The 14,915-nt window shown below is 47.8% G+C and overlaps 6 protein-coding genes across 6 annotated transcripts; 2 read left to right on the top strand and 4 right to left on the bottom strand.

The window, feature by feature from the left end:
- Window positions 1-84: 84 nt before the first annotated feature.
- ADR1 (DNA-binding transcription factor ADR1) lies at window positions 85-3,444 on the bottom strand (the record flags this gene model as incomplete). Its single annotated transcript, XM_002553861.1, has 1 exon — window positions 85-3,444. One exon carries the CDS (start codon window positions 3,442-3,444, stop codon window positions 85-87), a length of 3,360 nt encoding a protein of 1,119 aa, XP_002553907.1.
- A 905-nt stretch (window positions 3,445-4,349) lies between these two features.
- KLTH0E09900g (uncharacterized protein) lies at window positions 4,350-5,372 on the bottom strand (the record flags this gene model as incomplete). The annotated part of the gene is made up of 1 exon (XM_002553860.1): window positions 4,350-5,372. The coding sequence occupies one exon, from the start codon at window positions 5,370-5,372 to the stop codon at window positions 4,350-4,352; it is 1,023 nt and encodes a 340-aa protein (XP_002553906.1).
- A 305-nt stretch (window positions 5,373-5,677) lies between these two features.
- On the bottom strand, window positions 5,678-7,231 carry KLTH0E09878g (KLTH0E09878p; the record flags this gene model as incomplete). Its single annotated transcript, XM_002553859.1, has 1 exon — window positions 5,678-7,231. The coding sequence occupies one exon, from the start codon at window positions 7,229-7,231 to the stop codon at window positions 5,678-5,680; it is 1,554 nt and encodes a 517-aa protein (XP_002553905.1).
- A 1,101-nt stretch (window positions 7,232-8,332) lies between these two features.
- Window positions 8,333-10,051, top strand: MLS1 (malate synthase MLS1; the record flags this gene model as incomplete). Its single annotated transcript, XM_002553858.1, has 1 exon — window positions 8,333-10,051. One exon carries the CDS (start codon window positions 8,333-8,335, stop codon window positions 10,049-10,051), a length of 1,719 nt encoding a protein of 572 aa, XP_002553904.1.
- A 1,288-nt stretch (window positions 10,052-11,339) lies between these two features.
- On the top strand, window positions 11,340-12,779 carry KLTH0E09834g (KLTH0E09834p; the record flags this gene model as incomplete). The annotated part of the gene is made up of 1 exon (XM_002553857.1): window positions 11,340-12,779. The coding sequence occupies one exon, from the start codon at window positions 11,340-11,342 to the stop codon at window positions 12,777-12,779; it is 1,440 nt and encodes a 479-aa protein (XP_002553903.1).
- Window positions 12,780-12,950: 171 nt separating this feature from the next.
- On the bottom strand, window positions 12,951-14,765 carry KLTH0E09812g (uncharacterized protein; the record flags this gene model as incomplete). The annotated part of the gene is made up of 1 exon (XM_002553856.1): window positions 12,951-14,765. The coding sequence occupies one exon, from the start codon at window positions 14,763-14,765 to the stop codon at window positions 12,951-12,953; it is 1,815 nt and encodes a 604-aa protein (XP_002553902.1).
- Window positions 14,766-14,915: the final 150 nt, after the last annotated feature.

Here is a 14,915-nt window from a genome sequence, read left to right as displayed (position 1 = left end):
GTAAAAATTAATTTCCTGAAATATGTTACAGTTTCTTGACTTGGTAGTGAATATTGCAGGGTATGACGAAAAGAGCATGTATTCTCATAATCCTTCGTCTGTGGTAGAGCCTTGGTCAAGTTGTCTTTCAAGTGCTAGAAAGTCAAGCGACAGCTTTTCCAAAAAATGCGCATGTGCGTATTTCTCGAAAACATAAAAAAAAAAGCACCTAGCAACAATAACATATTTCTCAGAGAGGTGATAGCGGTCTGCGAAGCCCTCTGACTTTCTCTCTTGCCCGATATTCGATTGCCTTGGAATCGAGTTGGTTGGCAGGGAACTTGAAACGTCATGTGCACCCTGTCCGTTCTGCGAAAGTGCATTAGGAGCTCTCACGCTACTAAAAGAAAATTCTTTTTGGGGCTTTTCTGGCATTTTGAGAAAGTTAGCATCATTGAAAGAGTAGACAAGCACATTGTTAATGAGTTTCTCAAGGTGATCCATATTAATTGCCGCAGACGTATTCTTTTCAGCCGGCCAAGTGCTATTCAATCTGAATCTCCGAAATTCCAAGGGGTATACAGATGCCAGCTTTGGAATCAAAAGCTGGTTGGCCAACTTTTTCAGCTCATTGTAAATGCAAAGTAGTTTGAAATTAGGGGTTGCCTCAAAATCCAGAATAAATTTGATTATTACCAGAAAGTTGTAATAATACCCTTCCAGGTTAAGAACCGAAAGCTTTGAACGATTGAATTCGATGACATCGTCAGCACTTTTGAATAAGTTGGAAATGTTCTTGATAGAAAAGTTGAGCGCAACAAGGAAGTCAGTGATAGCTCCATATGATCCATTTGTTAAAACGTTAGTTTTTTTTGATGTCAGAAAGCTATCATAAAGCTCTAAAATGGCGTTATTCCAAGCTTTTTGAGAAAACAACGGATCCACTCTGCAAAAGAATATCATGCAGGTTAAAGAGTTCCTCATGTCTATTGCGCTATCCATTAAAATTGACGAAGTGCGATTTTCAGGGTCAAGCTGAGGCAAATTCATCTCCAACTTCTTAGTGTCAATTTTTGTCAAAAATATTTGAAATAGCACCGACGATCTGTTCTTTAGCAAGTTATTGAACTCATAAAAAAGCATTGCACTGCACAGAAACTCAGGTATTAAGTGCATTCCAACACTGCTAAAAGCAAAGCTCCTGTAGAACTTTTCAAAATTTGTAGTGTACTGTTTCTGAAACTTTTTCGGCGCATCTTGAAACAGTGCACATTGCCAAACCTGCTCACTGTCTGGAACCACAGTCTCATTAAGCTGGGATTCGGTCAGGAATAATGGAGCGTCGATATTGCAAAACACCTTCAAAAATTGGCAAACCTTGTATCCCATTAAAACTGTTCTTATTGCTGATTCATAAAAAATGTATTTCGACGGCGAATCAAATTCTAAAATGGGTGTAGAGGCAGTGGGAAGCAAGCTCGACTTCAATAACGAGCAAAGAGCTGAGACCTGCTTGACCACCATTTCAGAGTTCATTCGCTCCAAAGAATCTGCAAACAAAGCGAATACCACACTCAGGCATAATGACTGAATAAGCCACAAGCAACCCCTGGACTTAGGTTTGTCTAAGCTTTGCTCATCTTGCTTTTTTCTAGTATTCAAGTAAACATGCAAGGCTCTACGACTTTTTTCGTAGAGGTCCAAGGTCTGAGCTCGAGCACCATGTTTATATAGAGAGCCAATTGTCGCGATAAACAAAGGCAAACAAACAATGTTTGAACAAACGAGTGCTTCATCGTCCTGTTCATGCTCTAAGGAACCTTCATGGATATATTTTTTGAAGTCTTGAAGCCCCAATGACAAAAGGTGGGGATGAATGAAAGGGTAGTGCACAAGAAAAGAGTCCTGAAAGTAGCCAGCAAAAGTGTTAAGCTCCTGACAGCTCGGAAAACCTAGGCCGCTTTTCTTCTTGTATTCAGGCGCTGTTAGTCCCGAACAATTTTCAAAATAGAAGTTTAAAGTCTTTATGCACATTTCCCTGATTTCCTCCGTAAAAAAGTGACACGCGCCAACTGAGCTACCTGCTGAAATTGGGGGAGGCCCTCTGGTAACATTAGACAAAGGTGGGTGTTCTAAGCCGTTAAAGCTCGATTCGTCGCCAAAAAATTTGCCGGAGCGGGAGTCCAAGTTGTTCGAGAGATCAAAATTTTCTAAAGGTTCTTGTTTTATTGATGTTTCATGGAGTTGCGAAGCCTTCAAGATGCTTTCTGGATCAAGTGAAGAGAGATTTGGAACAGCTTCGCTTTTATCCCACTTAGCTGAAGATTGGAGGGCATAGGTATCTAAATTAGACTTTGGAACAAATCTAAAATCATTGAACCTTGAGATGAGGTCATGCGTATTATCGCCTGCGGGTTGTTTAAGAGAGGATATACAGTTTTCACCGAAAAGCGAAAAAACACGGGTGTCTGCATCGAGGGGGTTCCAACTTTTTGAAGGTCCTGAATCAAATAGTGATTTCACGATTAGGCTGCTTCCTTCAAATTTCCACGCTGGTGCCTTACGTTTTGTTCCCAGCTCATTTACGGGTGTTCTGGCTCCAGTAGCAAGGTCTCCACTACTTCTACTCTCGCCGCTGCTAGTCCTGCGCCGGGGAGCCATGGCTGGGGTCACTGCGCTGGGACTTCCATGGCTACTTTTTCTACTCCAGTCGCTGCTTCTGCTCACAATACCACTCACGGCTATGGGAGAGTCCCCTGAGTCACTAGACTCTTCGAGCATCGGCAGCGCGTTCATTTCGCTAATCCAGCTCTCGCGGTCCAAGAGATTGAATGTCGTACCTTCTAAAATGCCCGGCGCCCGTTTCTTGGGGGCCTCCTCTGCCGTAGTGAGGTCAACTGGCATTAGCTGAGGCGTTGAGAACGCAACCCTCCCCATATCTGCCCCATCCTTGTGAGGCGACTGTGTGCCAGCGTATTTCTCCGCAGACTGAGCCGAGAACGAGGCCCTCCTCTGAAATGCATGCTGCTTCTTCCTCGCCTGATCACTTCCCGCGTCAGCATTCGCCGGGCCGAGACCCGCTGAAGTGCTTGTCAGGGCCGCGTTCTTACGCTTTCTGCCCAGCGGCATCACCGTGTCCCCGCAATTGCCGCCGTGCATCTTGATCACGTGCCGCAACAATAGGTCGCGGCGCCCGTACTTTCGCTCGCACACCCCGCAGTGGTACGGTTTCTCTTTGGTGTGCTGGCGCTCGTGTCGGATGAGGTGTTCGTGCCGTGCGAACGCCCGCGTACACACCTCGCATACGAACAGCCGCGGTTTGCCGCTAGGCGTCTGTCCCCGATACTGCAAGTTTTGCGGCAGCTGTTCAAACTTTTTGTTGACTTTTGAGTTCATGTTGTTGCTGCTGGTTATGATCCCTCCATTTTTCGCAGCGGCTTTAAGCGCTTCTGGCGGGCTTCCCATTTTACGCCGTGCTAAGACTAGCGCTTATTGTATTGTAATGTCTCGTGTAATATTTCGCGACGCAAGGGAGCAAGAATATGTGTCTCGGCGGCGATGTTTATGTCTGTGACTTCTTCAGAATATCCAGCCTATCCAGGGTTTCCGACTTTAACTGTTATATCTGCTGTACTGTGAATAGCAGAACACTCTTATATTGCTAACGTCGCTTAAACTGTCATTCGTTTCAATGTCTTTTCCGCGGATTAAGAGTTTCTCCGCAAATGATTTAGCCGCCTTCAAGGTCCTATTTTGCCACCCGTCCAACTTTTTTGCCCTTTATATACCGATACTCCGCTATTCTTCCCCTTCATGTGGTCATTCAATGCGCTGCCATTGGCAAAACCATGGCACTGAGGCAGAAACCATGGAAACAGAATGATCCCCAGATATTCGTAATGTATGACAGAAAGTCACATGACAAAGTTGATATTAGACAGGTATTAATAGAAAGGTTTAGCCATAGCGCCTGCGAAGCTCTGGAAGAATAAGGATTTATAGCTACAAAAGCCTAGAGTATCCAATTTTTCCTTGGACTAGCCTTTGCCGAGATAAACATATAGTTGCAGACTAAACAGGACGCTGGGATGTTTTGAACGATTGAAAATATATTTCGCAAAGTTATCCTTCCTTAACGAGAGTTTTGATCGCTGGCTATTCTCAGAGGCTGTACACAAAACTTTGATATTCAAAAGACTGATGTTCAATATAACATCGCTATACACGAGTAAAATTAGCCGCGGAGCACACAAAGTACTTCCTGCGCGAGAAGCACTGAGAGCATCGCAGCTTCACAAAGTTGCACAGAAGGCCTTTCTCCAGATGCTTTCTGCCGCGTTTTTGTAGGAGCCAGTGGCGAGGTTGTTGTTTTATTCGTATTTTGGATAGAGCACTTCGGTGTATTTTTCTTGTCTGACCCCAGCTTCGAGTTCAGGATTGATCAAGAAAGCAGGACTCTTGTAGTCCACATGTCCGCAGAAAGGCTCGCTGATGTGCAGCCCTAAAATAGTGAGTGCTTTGAGGGGGAGGTTTCTAAAAAATGGCGGGTCCTGGTCAATATGGTAGTTCTCTTCCTGCTTTAAATAACTTTTGTTCATGAAGAAGAAGGCAGCTATACGTTCTTCAGTGCTAGCATTGGCACTGGCCGCGTGGTAGACGCCTCCCAGCATGAAGGCCGCATCTCCCTCATCCATTTCGAGGTACACCTCAGCGCCTTTGTCAAAGTCGCCCGGCCCGTCAAGCGGGCCCCATAAGTGGGAACCTGCGATAGCACGAGTCGCACCGTTTTCCTTGGTCATCTTGGTCAACGCAACGGCAAAACCCACATGAGAATCATCCCCGTAGTGGTATCGGTCGCGCCTAGGATGAACGTTATGATGCACCATATCTTCGCGATGCCACATTTGGTCGCCTGCGCCAGGCCCAACACGGTAAACAATACCGGAATTCAGATGGATGCCGGAAACCCCCCGCCGTAGGCCTTCCCCTATCCAAAACATGTTCGACTCAGCCAGAAAGCGTTGAGACACGTCGCAGAACGTGTCATCAGTTGCAATTTTGTCCAGACAGGTACGCGATTTTAAAACTGTCCGAGCTACAACCGTAGTCTGCCTGGGAAACGGCGAACCGTTCCAGGATTTTTCACGAAAGTAATGCGGTTTGAGCTCTTCTTTGATTATCTCACAGTCTTCGGCGGTGAGGTGGTTTTTGACAATGCACAAACCATAGGTCTCAAGGTTTTTAACAATGCTAGTGAAATCAGACTTATTGTGCACAGTAAAGTCCTTGGGGCTCACTTTCGAAACGCCAGTGTCAGTCTTTTTGGGAATCCTGGCATATGTTCTGCCGTCTTCCTCGAATACGTCGACAAGGTGAAGGTTCTTGGTAGCCATGGTTGTTTGTGCAGCTGATCGAGGAAAGAATAGGTTTGCATTTCACACATAGAAGCTGGATCCTCTCATTTTATATGTGATCCTCAGCGAGCTCGGTCTTCCCAAATTGCAGGACGCCACCTTATTCAGGTTCCAACGAAAGATGACTCCGAGTCATGAAGGTAGCCGTGGTGGCCTAGGCAGCAGGCGATAGAAAAAAGTTTAATTTTACGGTGCATCACGAAGCTTGGGTTCATAAAAATTCACTGCGTATACATGAATCATTCTTTGATACATATGTTGACGACTTGACTGCTGAATTCTATCTAGGTGAGTTCGTCCAAGACGCTTGCAATTGCTTTAACGAGCACTCTCAACTCCTCCGGCGTTATGGTGTATATGGGGTAGATGTAGATCCATTTGTTGAATGGTCTGATCCAGGCTCCCATGTCGACAAAGCGCCTCTGAAGCTCTTCAACCTTGACTGGGTACAGGTTCACCTCTACAATACCAATCGCACCCAAGATGCGCACTTCAGCGACATTGCGATGTTTCTCCAGAGGAGCGAGCTCACGGAAAAGCTGAGCTTCGATTCCACGCACTTGTTCTTTCCATTTGCCCTCTAGTAAAATCGCCAAGTTCTCATTTGCGACTGCGCAGGCAAGAGGATTGCCCATGTATGTCTGGCCGTGCATCAGTCTTCCAGCTGGGCCATCACAAATCCCCTCACTAACCTCCCTAGTGCTAACTGTTGCTGAGAGCGTCAAGTAGCCGCCCGTCAAAGCTTTGCCAAGGCACACAATATCGGGCACGATCTCAGAGTGTTCAAATGCGAACAGCTTACCTGTTCTACCAAACCCTGTAGCGACCTCGTCCAGGATCAGGAGCACGTCATTTTCAGTACAGAGCTCTCTGACCCTTTTTAGGAAGTACGGGTGGTAAATTCGGAGGCCACCAGCGCCTTGGACGATGGACTCCATCAACACGCCCGCAAGCGATTCGCGGTTCTCCCTAATCATTTTTGCAAATGGCGCGACATCAAGTTCCTCGACTTTCTTCTCGACATCCTGAGAGCTGTCGTGGAAGTACACCTCTGGCGCCTTGCAAAATAGGTTTTGAGGAACAAACCCACCGTACATGTGGTGCATGGAATTGTTGGGATCGCAGACAGACAAGGCTCCGAACGCGTCTCCGTGAAAACCGCGTTCGATGGCAAGGAATTTACTCTTGGACGCTTTGCCTTTAGCATTGAAGTATTGCAGTGCCATTTTCATACCGACATCGATGGAAATAGATCCAGAGTCAGCCAACACCACGCATTCCAAGGGGTCCGGAAGCATCTGGACAAGCTTTTTACAGAGTTCAATTCCGGGTTTATGCACAATCCCGCCGAACATGACGTGGGACATGGTTTTGAGCTGGTTCACTGCGGCAGCGTTGAGCCTCGGGTTGTTATATCCGTGTTGAACACACCACCAGCTTGCCATGCCATCCACTATTTTCCGCCCATCCTGTAGATGTAAGTAGACGCCCTCAGCACTACGGACAGGGTAAACCTTGAGCGGTTCAGTAATGGATGCGTACGGGTGCCAGATGTGTCTTCTGTCAAACTCCAAATCTTGCTCTGTGATTGAATCCATTGGAAGATTATTGTGCTCTGTTTTGCGTCGGTGTATGGCGTTGTTGCAGCTTGAAAGGCAGCGTTTGATGGTGAACTGTCGATCCCCAAGGAGACAGACATAGAGAACAACTAGCAATGCTTTTATATACCATAACTCAGATCTCGAAGCTTGCTGCGTGCACTCGAGAGGACAAATATTTTTAGTGCCACTATTGTCAGTGTAGTCATTCTTCGATGACTCCGGGACGCAGGCAGACATCGCTATTGAAAAAACAAGCAGAATTACGCACACGGAGAAGCCAACGCGCGAAACAAAGCAGCGCCCCAAAGACTCAAGGGAATGCTACCATCACGCAATGCAATTCAAAACGCGAAGCTTCTCCCTTTTGCTGCTGCCGGCCCAACAGTTGAATATTTATGTTAGCTTTTGGACTGTTACGTCCCTTGAACACATGTCTCACCAATTTTTGCCAAAGGGTCATAAAGATGCTTAGAATAGCGACTTGCGTCCTTCTGGCGCCCTGAGCTGCCATGCGAGTGCCGCTTTTCCAGTTGCAATGGCCTTGACTGACACTCATTTCCAGAGAAAGGAGCACGTGAAAGCCATGGGATCATGTGACTTCAAAGTCCGCGAAAGACACATCAAGGACCCGGTAACAACGTACGATTACTTCGGAGGTACCAAGACATGCATACTGGACTCAGAGAAACCGCTGACTGAAGACAGAAAAATGTCGGAGGGCCAATGCCTACTCGCCAAACGGCAGCGCTCAATCCAGATACAGCCCCGCAATTCACTCTAAAAATGTATTGTTCGCCAAGCGTCATTGCATTAGCATGGCCCAGAAAGGCATTATAAACTTTCAAGACTTGGCACGCATGGGCAGACGCAACACGCAGCATTCTAACAGCTTAAGAAGCGAATGTATCCGCTGCGAGTAGCTAACCAGCCGTGCAGCTCTTGCATACACAAAGTCTTGGCGACGCTTTTCCACCTCAAGCGCACGCCATGGGCCCAGCCTCGTAACGCATGACCAAAAGATAATAGCCGCTTTTGAGGCACGTGAGTAGCTCGTGCCCGCCCATTCAGCCGCAGCGCCTTTGAGCCGCGCCCTCGAAAACCCTCGGAAATAGTGTTACCCGAATCTCGGCCTAATGCGATTCTGCCTTGAAACGTCACCCGCTCCAATGGGTGCCCTGCGCGTGTCAGTGATTTGTCCGCTCCTACTATACCTCGGAGCTCGCCGCGTTGTAGTCGACCCGCGCATCATGCTCGCGCCATGCTCCCATCCGCGCCGCTCCTGCAGGCGCTGTATATAAGATACACGTCTCTAGGCAGAGCAACGAGCTTCCCCCAATTATGCTCAAACGTCTCCAGGCCTATCCATACCGCTGTAGTTACTCAGCAGTATTTGCACGTCATTCCTTGCAAGTCACCCAAATGCTAGAAAACGTTCAGGTCCTCGTCGACGTCGATTCGACTCCAAGGTTCGCGCCTTCCAAGACTACTGTGGCAGACATCCTCACGCCTGATGCACTGTCATTTGTGGTGCTTCTGCACCGCACTTTCGACGAGCGTCGTCGTCAGCTCCTGCGCAATCGCCAGGAAATCCAAACCAAGCTGGACTCCGGCGCCTACAAGTTCGACTTTCTGAGCGAGACACGCAATATCCGCGAGAATCCAGCCTGGCAGGGCGCGGTGCCCGCGCCCGGCCTGGCCGAGCGTCACTCCGAGATCACGGGTCCTCCATTACGTAACATGTTGGTCAACGCGCTCAACGCTCCCGTGTCCACTTACATGACCGACTTCGAAGACTCCGCCGCGCCTACCTGGGACAACTGCGTCTACGGACAGGTGAACCTCTACGACGCTATTCGCGACCAAGTGGCTTTCAAGACGCCTAGAAAGGAGTACACGCTCCGCGACTCGTTTGCGTCGCTTCCCACGGTGCTGGTGAGGCCACGTGGATGGCACATGGAGGAGAAGCACGTCATCGTGGATGGGCGCCCCATCTCCGCGTCGCTGTTCGACTTCGGGCTCTACTTCTTCCACAATGCGCACAAGCTGGTCGAGATAGGCAAGGGTCCTTACTTCTACCTGCCCAAGATGGAGCACCACCTCGAGGCGCGGCTGTGGAACGACGTTTTCAACGTCGCCCAGGATTACATCGGGATGTCGCGTGGAACGGTGCGCGCAACAGTGTTGATCGAGACACTGCCTGCCGCTTTCCAGATGGAAGAGATCATCTTCGAGCTGCGCGCGCACTCTGCAGGTCTGAACTGCGGTCGCTGGGACTACATTTTCAGCGTGATCAAGCGCCTCCGCAACGACCCCGCTCACGTTCTGCCCGACCGTGACCACGTGACCATGACCGCGCCCTTCATGGACGCCTATGTACGCCGCTTAATCGAGATCTGCCACCGCCGTGGCGTGCACGCCATGGGCGGTATGGCTGCCCAAATCCCAATCAAGAACGACACCGCGGCCAACGACGCTGCAATGGCAAAGGTCCGCGCCGACAAGGAGCGCGAGCTGGCCAAGGGCCACGACGGTTCCTGGGTTGCCCACCCCGCTCTCTCTGCGATCTGCAACGAAGTGTTCGACAAGATGGGCACTGCCAACCAAATTCACAGTATCCCTGCCGCGAACGTCGCCGCCAGTGATCTTCTCAACACACGCATTCCAAACGGCGCTGTCACAACGGCAGGCATTAGACAGAACCTGTCTATCGGGTTGCAATATATGGAGGCGTGGTTGCGTGGCTCCGGCTGTGTGCCAATCAACAACCTGATGGAGGATGCTGCAACCGCGGAGGTCTCGCGTTGTCAGCTGTACCAATGGGTCAAACACGGCGTCAAATTGCAGGACACTGGCGAGGTCGTTACTGCGGACCTCACACAGCGCATTCTGGAGGAACAGGTCGCTGAGCTCTCTAAAAAGAGCCCTGTTGGCGACGCTAACAAGTTCGCGCTAGCCGCGAAGTACTTCCTGCCTGAAATCAGAGGCGAGAAGTTCAGCGAATTTTTGACCACTTTGCTGTACGACGAAATTGTCACTGCTAAAACTTCTCGGTTGTAGTAAAGGCTACAATATCTATGTACCATGATTATGTTATGCATTCACACCAGTTTCACATAATGTTACCGAAACAGTTCGCTTACCGCCAATGTGTGCTTTAAGCTGCCTTACGCGTCCACGTATTCGATCCTTGCCGAATGCAAATTCGGTGCAGCAATCACGATGGTGCAGCGTACATCCTTTCTTGCAGGAGAATGTTTTCTTAATACTGTCATTTTATGTCCGGGTTGGCAAGCGATGGGCGCCATATTTCTCTAGATCGAAGCGTGAAGGTCAAGGAAGCAGTTTAAGGTTTGGAAACAGTTCTTTTGCGGACTTGAAAAGCCAAGTTGCTCGAAGAGCTTCCCCTCCACTAAGTAATGAGGTACCCTTGTGTCAGCAGTCGCTCGGCCCACTCATGGCCCTAAGCCAAACTATATGCATGTCAAATGAAGCGGTATCTGTACGTACATGATGCCAAAGACGGAAAACGCTTTAATTTCATGGGGTCCGCGCCAGGAGGTGACAAAGTGATGTTGGGCCTGTCGTCGACAGTTCAGGTCCATTTATCAATTCCTAACGCTTTACACACTGTGCATACTTTGACTACTACCTATAAGCTGAACCGATCTATCATACAATTTGCGTAGATTGAAGCCATCACTCGGCGATTTCAAGTGTTGCCACTGTGATATTTCATACCCATCCCTCCCAATTGTAACTCTTGCACTGTTTCTCATTATTTAAAAAAGGATGAGAAAGAGACCAAAATCTCACGAATTAGCCACTAATGCCTTCTTGCGTGGTATCGAAAGCTAAATCCGCCGGCGTGCGGGCTTCCTGCCGCCGAGAGCTAGTATTACTCGGCAGCTTAACAACCACTTCGCATTTTACAGAGCTGCGCATTAAGTCTTTTTACCTTCTCTTTTTATAGCTCTTCATTTCACATGAATGATCTGCACCAATGGCACGAAGTTTTGGTTTGTTTATATGTGAGCAGCGCGTCGCTCCGATTATCAACAAAACACGTGCCAAGCAGTCCACAAAAAATTGGATTGATATTAAAAAAAATTGTCTTGCAAATTTACAAGCGTCAAGAAGTTGGAAGAGCGCAGCCAAATTCTGGTTAAAGAAGAAGATAACTCGAGTGTCAACAGGGCTCGAAACTCGGAACTCATCAAGTGTGGTGCAGGTATTTCGAAAAAAACGGCGTTCAGCTTTCCACTTGTCTAAGGCTGCGCTTCTGCTCAAATTCAGTTGAGGCGATTAGCTCCTGACAAAGAACACAATATAAGCAAAAGGCGCTTAAATGGTTGTCAACATATCTCCACGCAATAGCTTAAGCTCTAGAAGTAGACGGGGGTCTACGATCAATAACCTGTTGAACTCCATGGGCATCAGACAAGGATCCAACGGGCCCGGGATGGCACCCATACCTGCTGGCTCATCCGGGACCACGGAGCCCTTGAATAACAACGGAGACATGGCCGCTACCGGGCCTTCCCGCGCTACGGAGCCTTTTAACTCGGCGACATTCGCGAGGTCCAACGAGGGACGCGAGGACATGGCGGAATCCAACGCAATCGAGGAGCTGAGCTCTGACGACGACGAGGTTAACGGCGACAGAGACCGTGTACTCCGCGATGAAAACGGAGCGCCAACAGCTGCAAACATGCTAGGGACTACGCCCTTTGACCAAGGGATCCAGAATAGTTCGGTCCCGCTTTCAGTTAACAATCTCGTCAGCGAACTTCCCATCACACTTACACTAGGACAAAACGACGGTCCCGGGGGAGCTGGGCAGGTCTCAACCCTTACTCCCAACGAGTCGCAAATGGTGCCCAAACATGTGCGCCACTTTGTGTACGGCAACAATCAGCCGGAGCCTGCCCTGGATTTACTGGGCTTGGAACTCCCCCGCAACGCTGCCATACCCGAGCCTGTTAGCGAGGAAGTGATTCAATCTCGTAAAGACAAAAGTGGGCTATTCAGCCTAAGATTAACACCTTTTTTGGACCAATCGGCATCAACGAATCCAGGCTTATATTTCGAACCAATTGTTAGAACGGCGGGTCCATGTTCTCAATTGGTCATCGGGAGATACACAGAAAGAGTTCGCGAGTCCATTAATAGAATTCCAGAGCATTTTCATCCGGTTGTCTTCAAAAGTAAAGTAGTTTCGAGGACGCATGGTTGCTTCAAGGTTGACCAGCAGGGCAACTGGTATATCAGAGACGTCAGATCATCGTCCGGTACTTTTTTGAACCACCACAGGCTGGCTCCTGCCTCTACAATGTCAAAGGATACTCCCATACAAGATGGGGATGTCATTCAGCTAGGTTTGGACTTCAGAGGCGGCACTGAAGAAATTTACCGGAGCGTCAAGATGAGGGTCGAATTGAACAGGTCTTGGAAACGCCGCGCAATGAGATTCAATCGTGAAGCCTTGCAAAGACTCAAGAATTTACAAAAAATGACAAGCGGTCTTGAAGAGGAGGACTGTTCAATTTGTCTATCAAAAATCAAACCTTGTCAGGCTATATTTATATCTCCATGCTCCCATAGTTGGCATTACCAGTGCGTTCGCAGACTGGTGATGACTACTTATCCACAATTCGTATGTCCCAACTGTAGGTCGAGCTGCGACTTAGAGGCCTCTCTGGACAGTGATATGGATAGCGATGAGAACGATTTTGAAGTGTTGGCGGATGATGTTAAGGATATTGACATGGCTCAGGAGAGCGAGTAAGCAACGGCTTTTTAGTTATCTTTATAATACGAATAGGCTCATTTTAGATGGCTAGCATAAATTATAAGCCAAGCTTACAGACAATTATGTACTTCGAGCGCTTTACACGAGCTCGCTCAAAATTCTGAACTTGAACTAATCGCAGAAGCTCTTGGGATAGCTCTTCATTGCTTAATAACGGTCCTTATCTCCAATAAGTCTCAGAAGGACATCCTGGAGCTCTTGCTTAGCACTGCCGAATTTGTAAACTTCGTGTCCGCCATTGAGAATTTTCCACTCTTGAGTCTTTGAGGAAATTCTAGTAATATCTCTTTGCCAATTACCCCACTGTGGCGACTTTTTTATGAGTTGATTAGAGCTTGCCACACTCGTTTTAACATCTTTCAACTTCTCCTTGCTATTGAGAACATCCTTGTAGCTTAATAGAGAGCTTGTGACGCTTTCCAAAAATTTGGCCCTTATGAACTTTCCTTGATATTGCATATCGCGTCCCAGTATTCTCTCCTTCGAGCCGTGGTGAGCGAGAAGCCATGAAGTTTGAAGCTTTATTCCAAGAGTGGACCAAATTCCTTGCCACCAAAGCTTGAAACCATTATGCCTCTTAATTTCAATAGGCAGCTTACTAATGTCATCCGGATCTTTGCTGTCATTATCTGGAGGTAAAAGTCTTTGAAGGTAGTTTTTAAGTAAAATGTCTTCATGCCACGACTCAACAAGAAGCATCGATTCAACTTTGTCCAAGTTCTTAGCGGTGAAAACCTGAGTAAAAAGTCCCCCAATGTCGTAGCCAACTGTGGTGAATGGCCCCTTTATTTTTGCATCTTTGATCAAAGCATAGCTTAAAGCATCCGCGACCATAGCGATCGAGATGGGGGCAGGGGCAGAGTCGGAGAGACCATATCCTGGTCTCTCGTAAGTGCAGTAGCGCTCAACTCTGTTTAGATGATACAGTTCTTGAATCCAGGTCGCAGAAAGGAAGGCTGTGTCTAAACTGCCATGATCGAAAAGAATTACAGGTTGGCGATCCTCATCTGTGGCAGAAAAGTCGCCATAACAAGTTATGTGTAGCTGGTAGGTGTGCTCTTTGTCGACCCAGTGGAAAGCATCATAAGAAGCCGAAGCTTTAGCAGAAACATCCTTGACACCTCTGGTGACGCGACCAACATCAATTGTGTATAGCAATGTGTTTAGTGTGAAGAAAACATAGAAGACGAAAATGGCACACTTTACAAAGTTGCGCGCACCAATTGACACCCACTCTTTCATAGTATGCCTTGAGCCACTTGGGGAAGGAGATTCTTCGATTTCTTCCTCCGCAGCATGAAACTCCTTGAAGTAGTAGTATAAGTACCAGTCCAACACAGCACCCGCAAAAAAGGTCAACGCTGCCCAAATATAAGTGAAGGCTCCAACAAAACCCAACCTCCTTCTCGTGTAGCCTATTATTAGAGTTAAAAAGAGGTTGAACAAGGTCATGAAAAACAAAACAACGTTAAGACCTTGGTCCAGAGTGGAGTACAGCCCCACACGGTTCGACCACAAGTTGACCGAGTTCGCGACAATGGAAACAAAGATCAAACAAAGATCGTTGAAACTCGTAAGCCTCTTGCTAAAATGCAAAAATCCAATATTGAAAAAGTAGTCCATGATAAAGGTTGTTATCAGCCACACAAGGTTGATAAAAATTAACACATTCAAGATAATTTTTGAATCCTGCACAAAAACTCGGTACTTTTGCCGGGTTTTGAATTGTCTCCCTTGCGAACCCTCAATCTCATTTGGAAGATGACCATCCGTTGGCACCTGTCCAATGGACCTATGTGAAGGCTTCGCTTGCGTTTCTCTAAGTAACGGTTCATTTTCGTTTGCTCTGTGGCCATAGGTCCCTGGAAGACCTTGTTGAGCTTGTCTGTCCTCAGCGCCTTGCCCAGTTAGATTATTGCGCTCGCCGGAACTTACTCCGTGGTTAGGTTCTGCAGCAGACATTTTAGTGGGCTGTGAAAACCGTTTCAACAGCTTGATTCCGAAGGATACAGTCTAGTTGTTACACACAGCAAACTCAGCTCCCCGGTTATGGGTTGTGAGGTCCGAAATAATCATACATCATCGCCCCTTTATAGTATTTCCTGGACTTTT

Source organism: Lachancea thermotolerans (genome assembly GCF_000142805.1).
Source record: "Lachancea thermotolerans CBS 6340 chromosome E complete sequence".
Lineage (NCBI taxonomy): Eukaryota > Fungi > Ascomycota > Saccharomycetes > Saccharomycetales > Saccharomycetaceae > Lachancea > Lachancea thermotolerans.
Note: the sequence above shows the minus strand (reverse complement) of the source record. Positions and strands in the feature narration are given on the sequence as shown.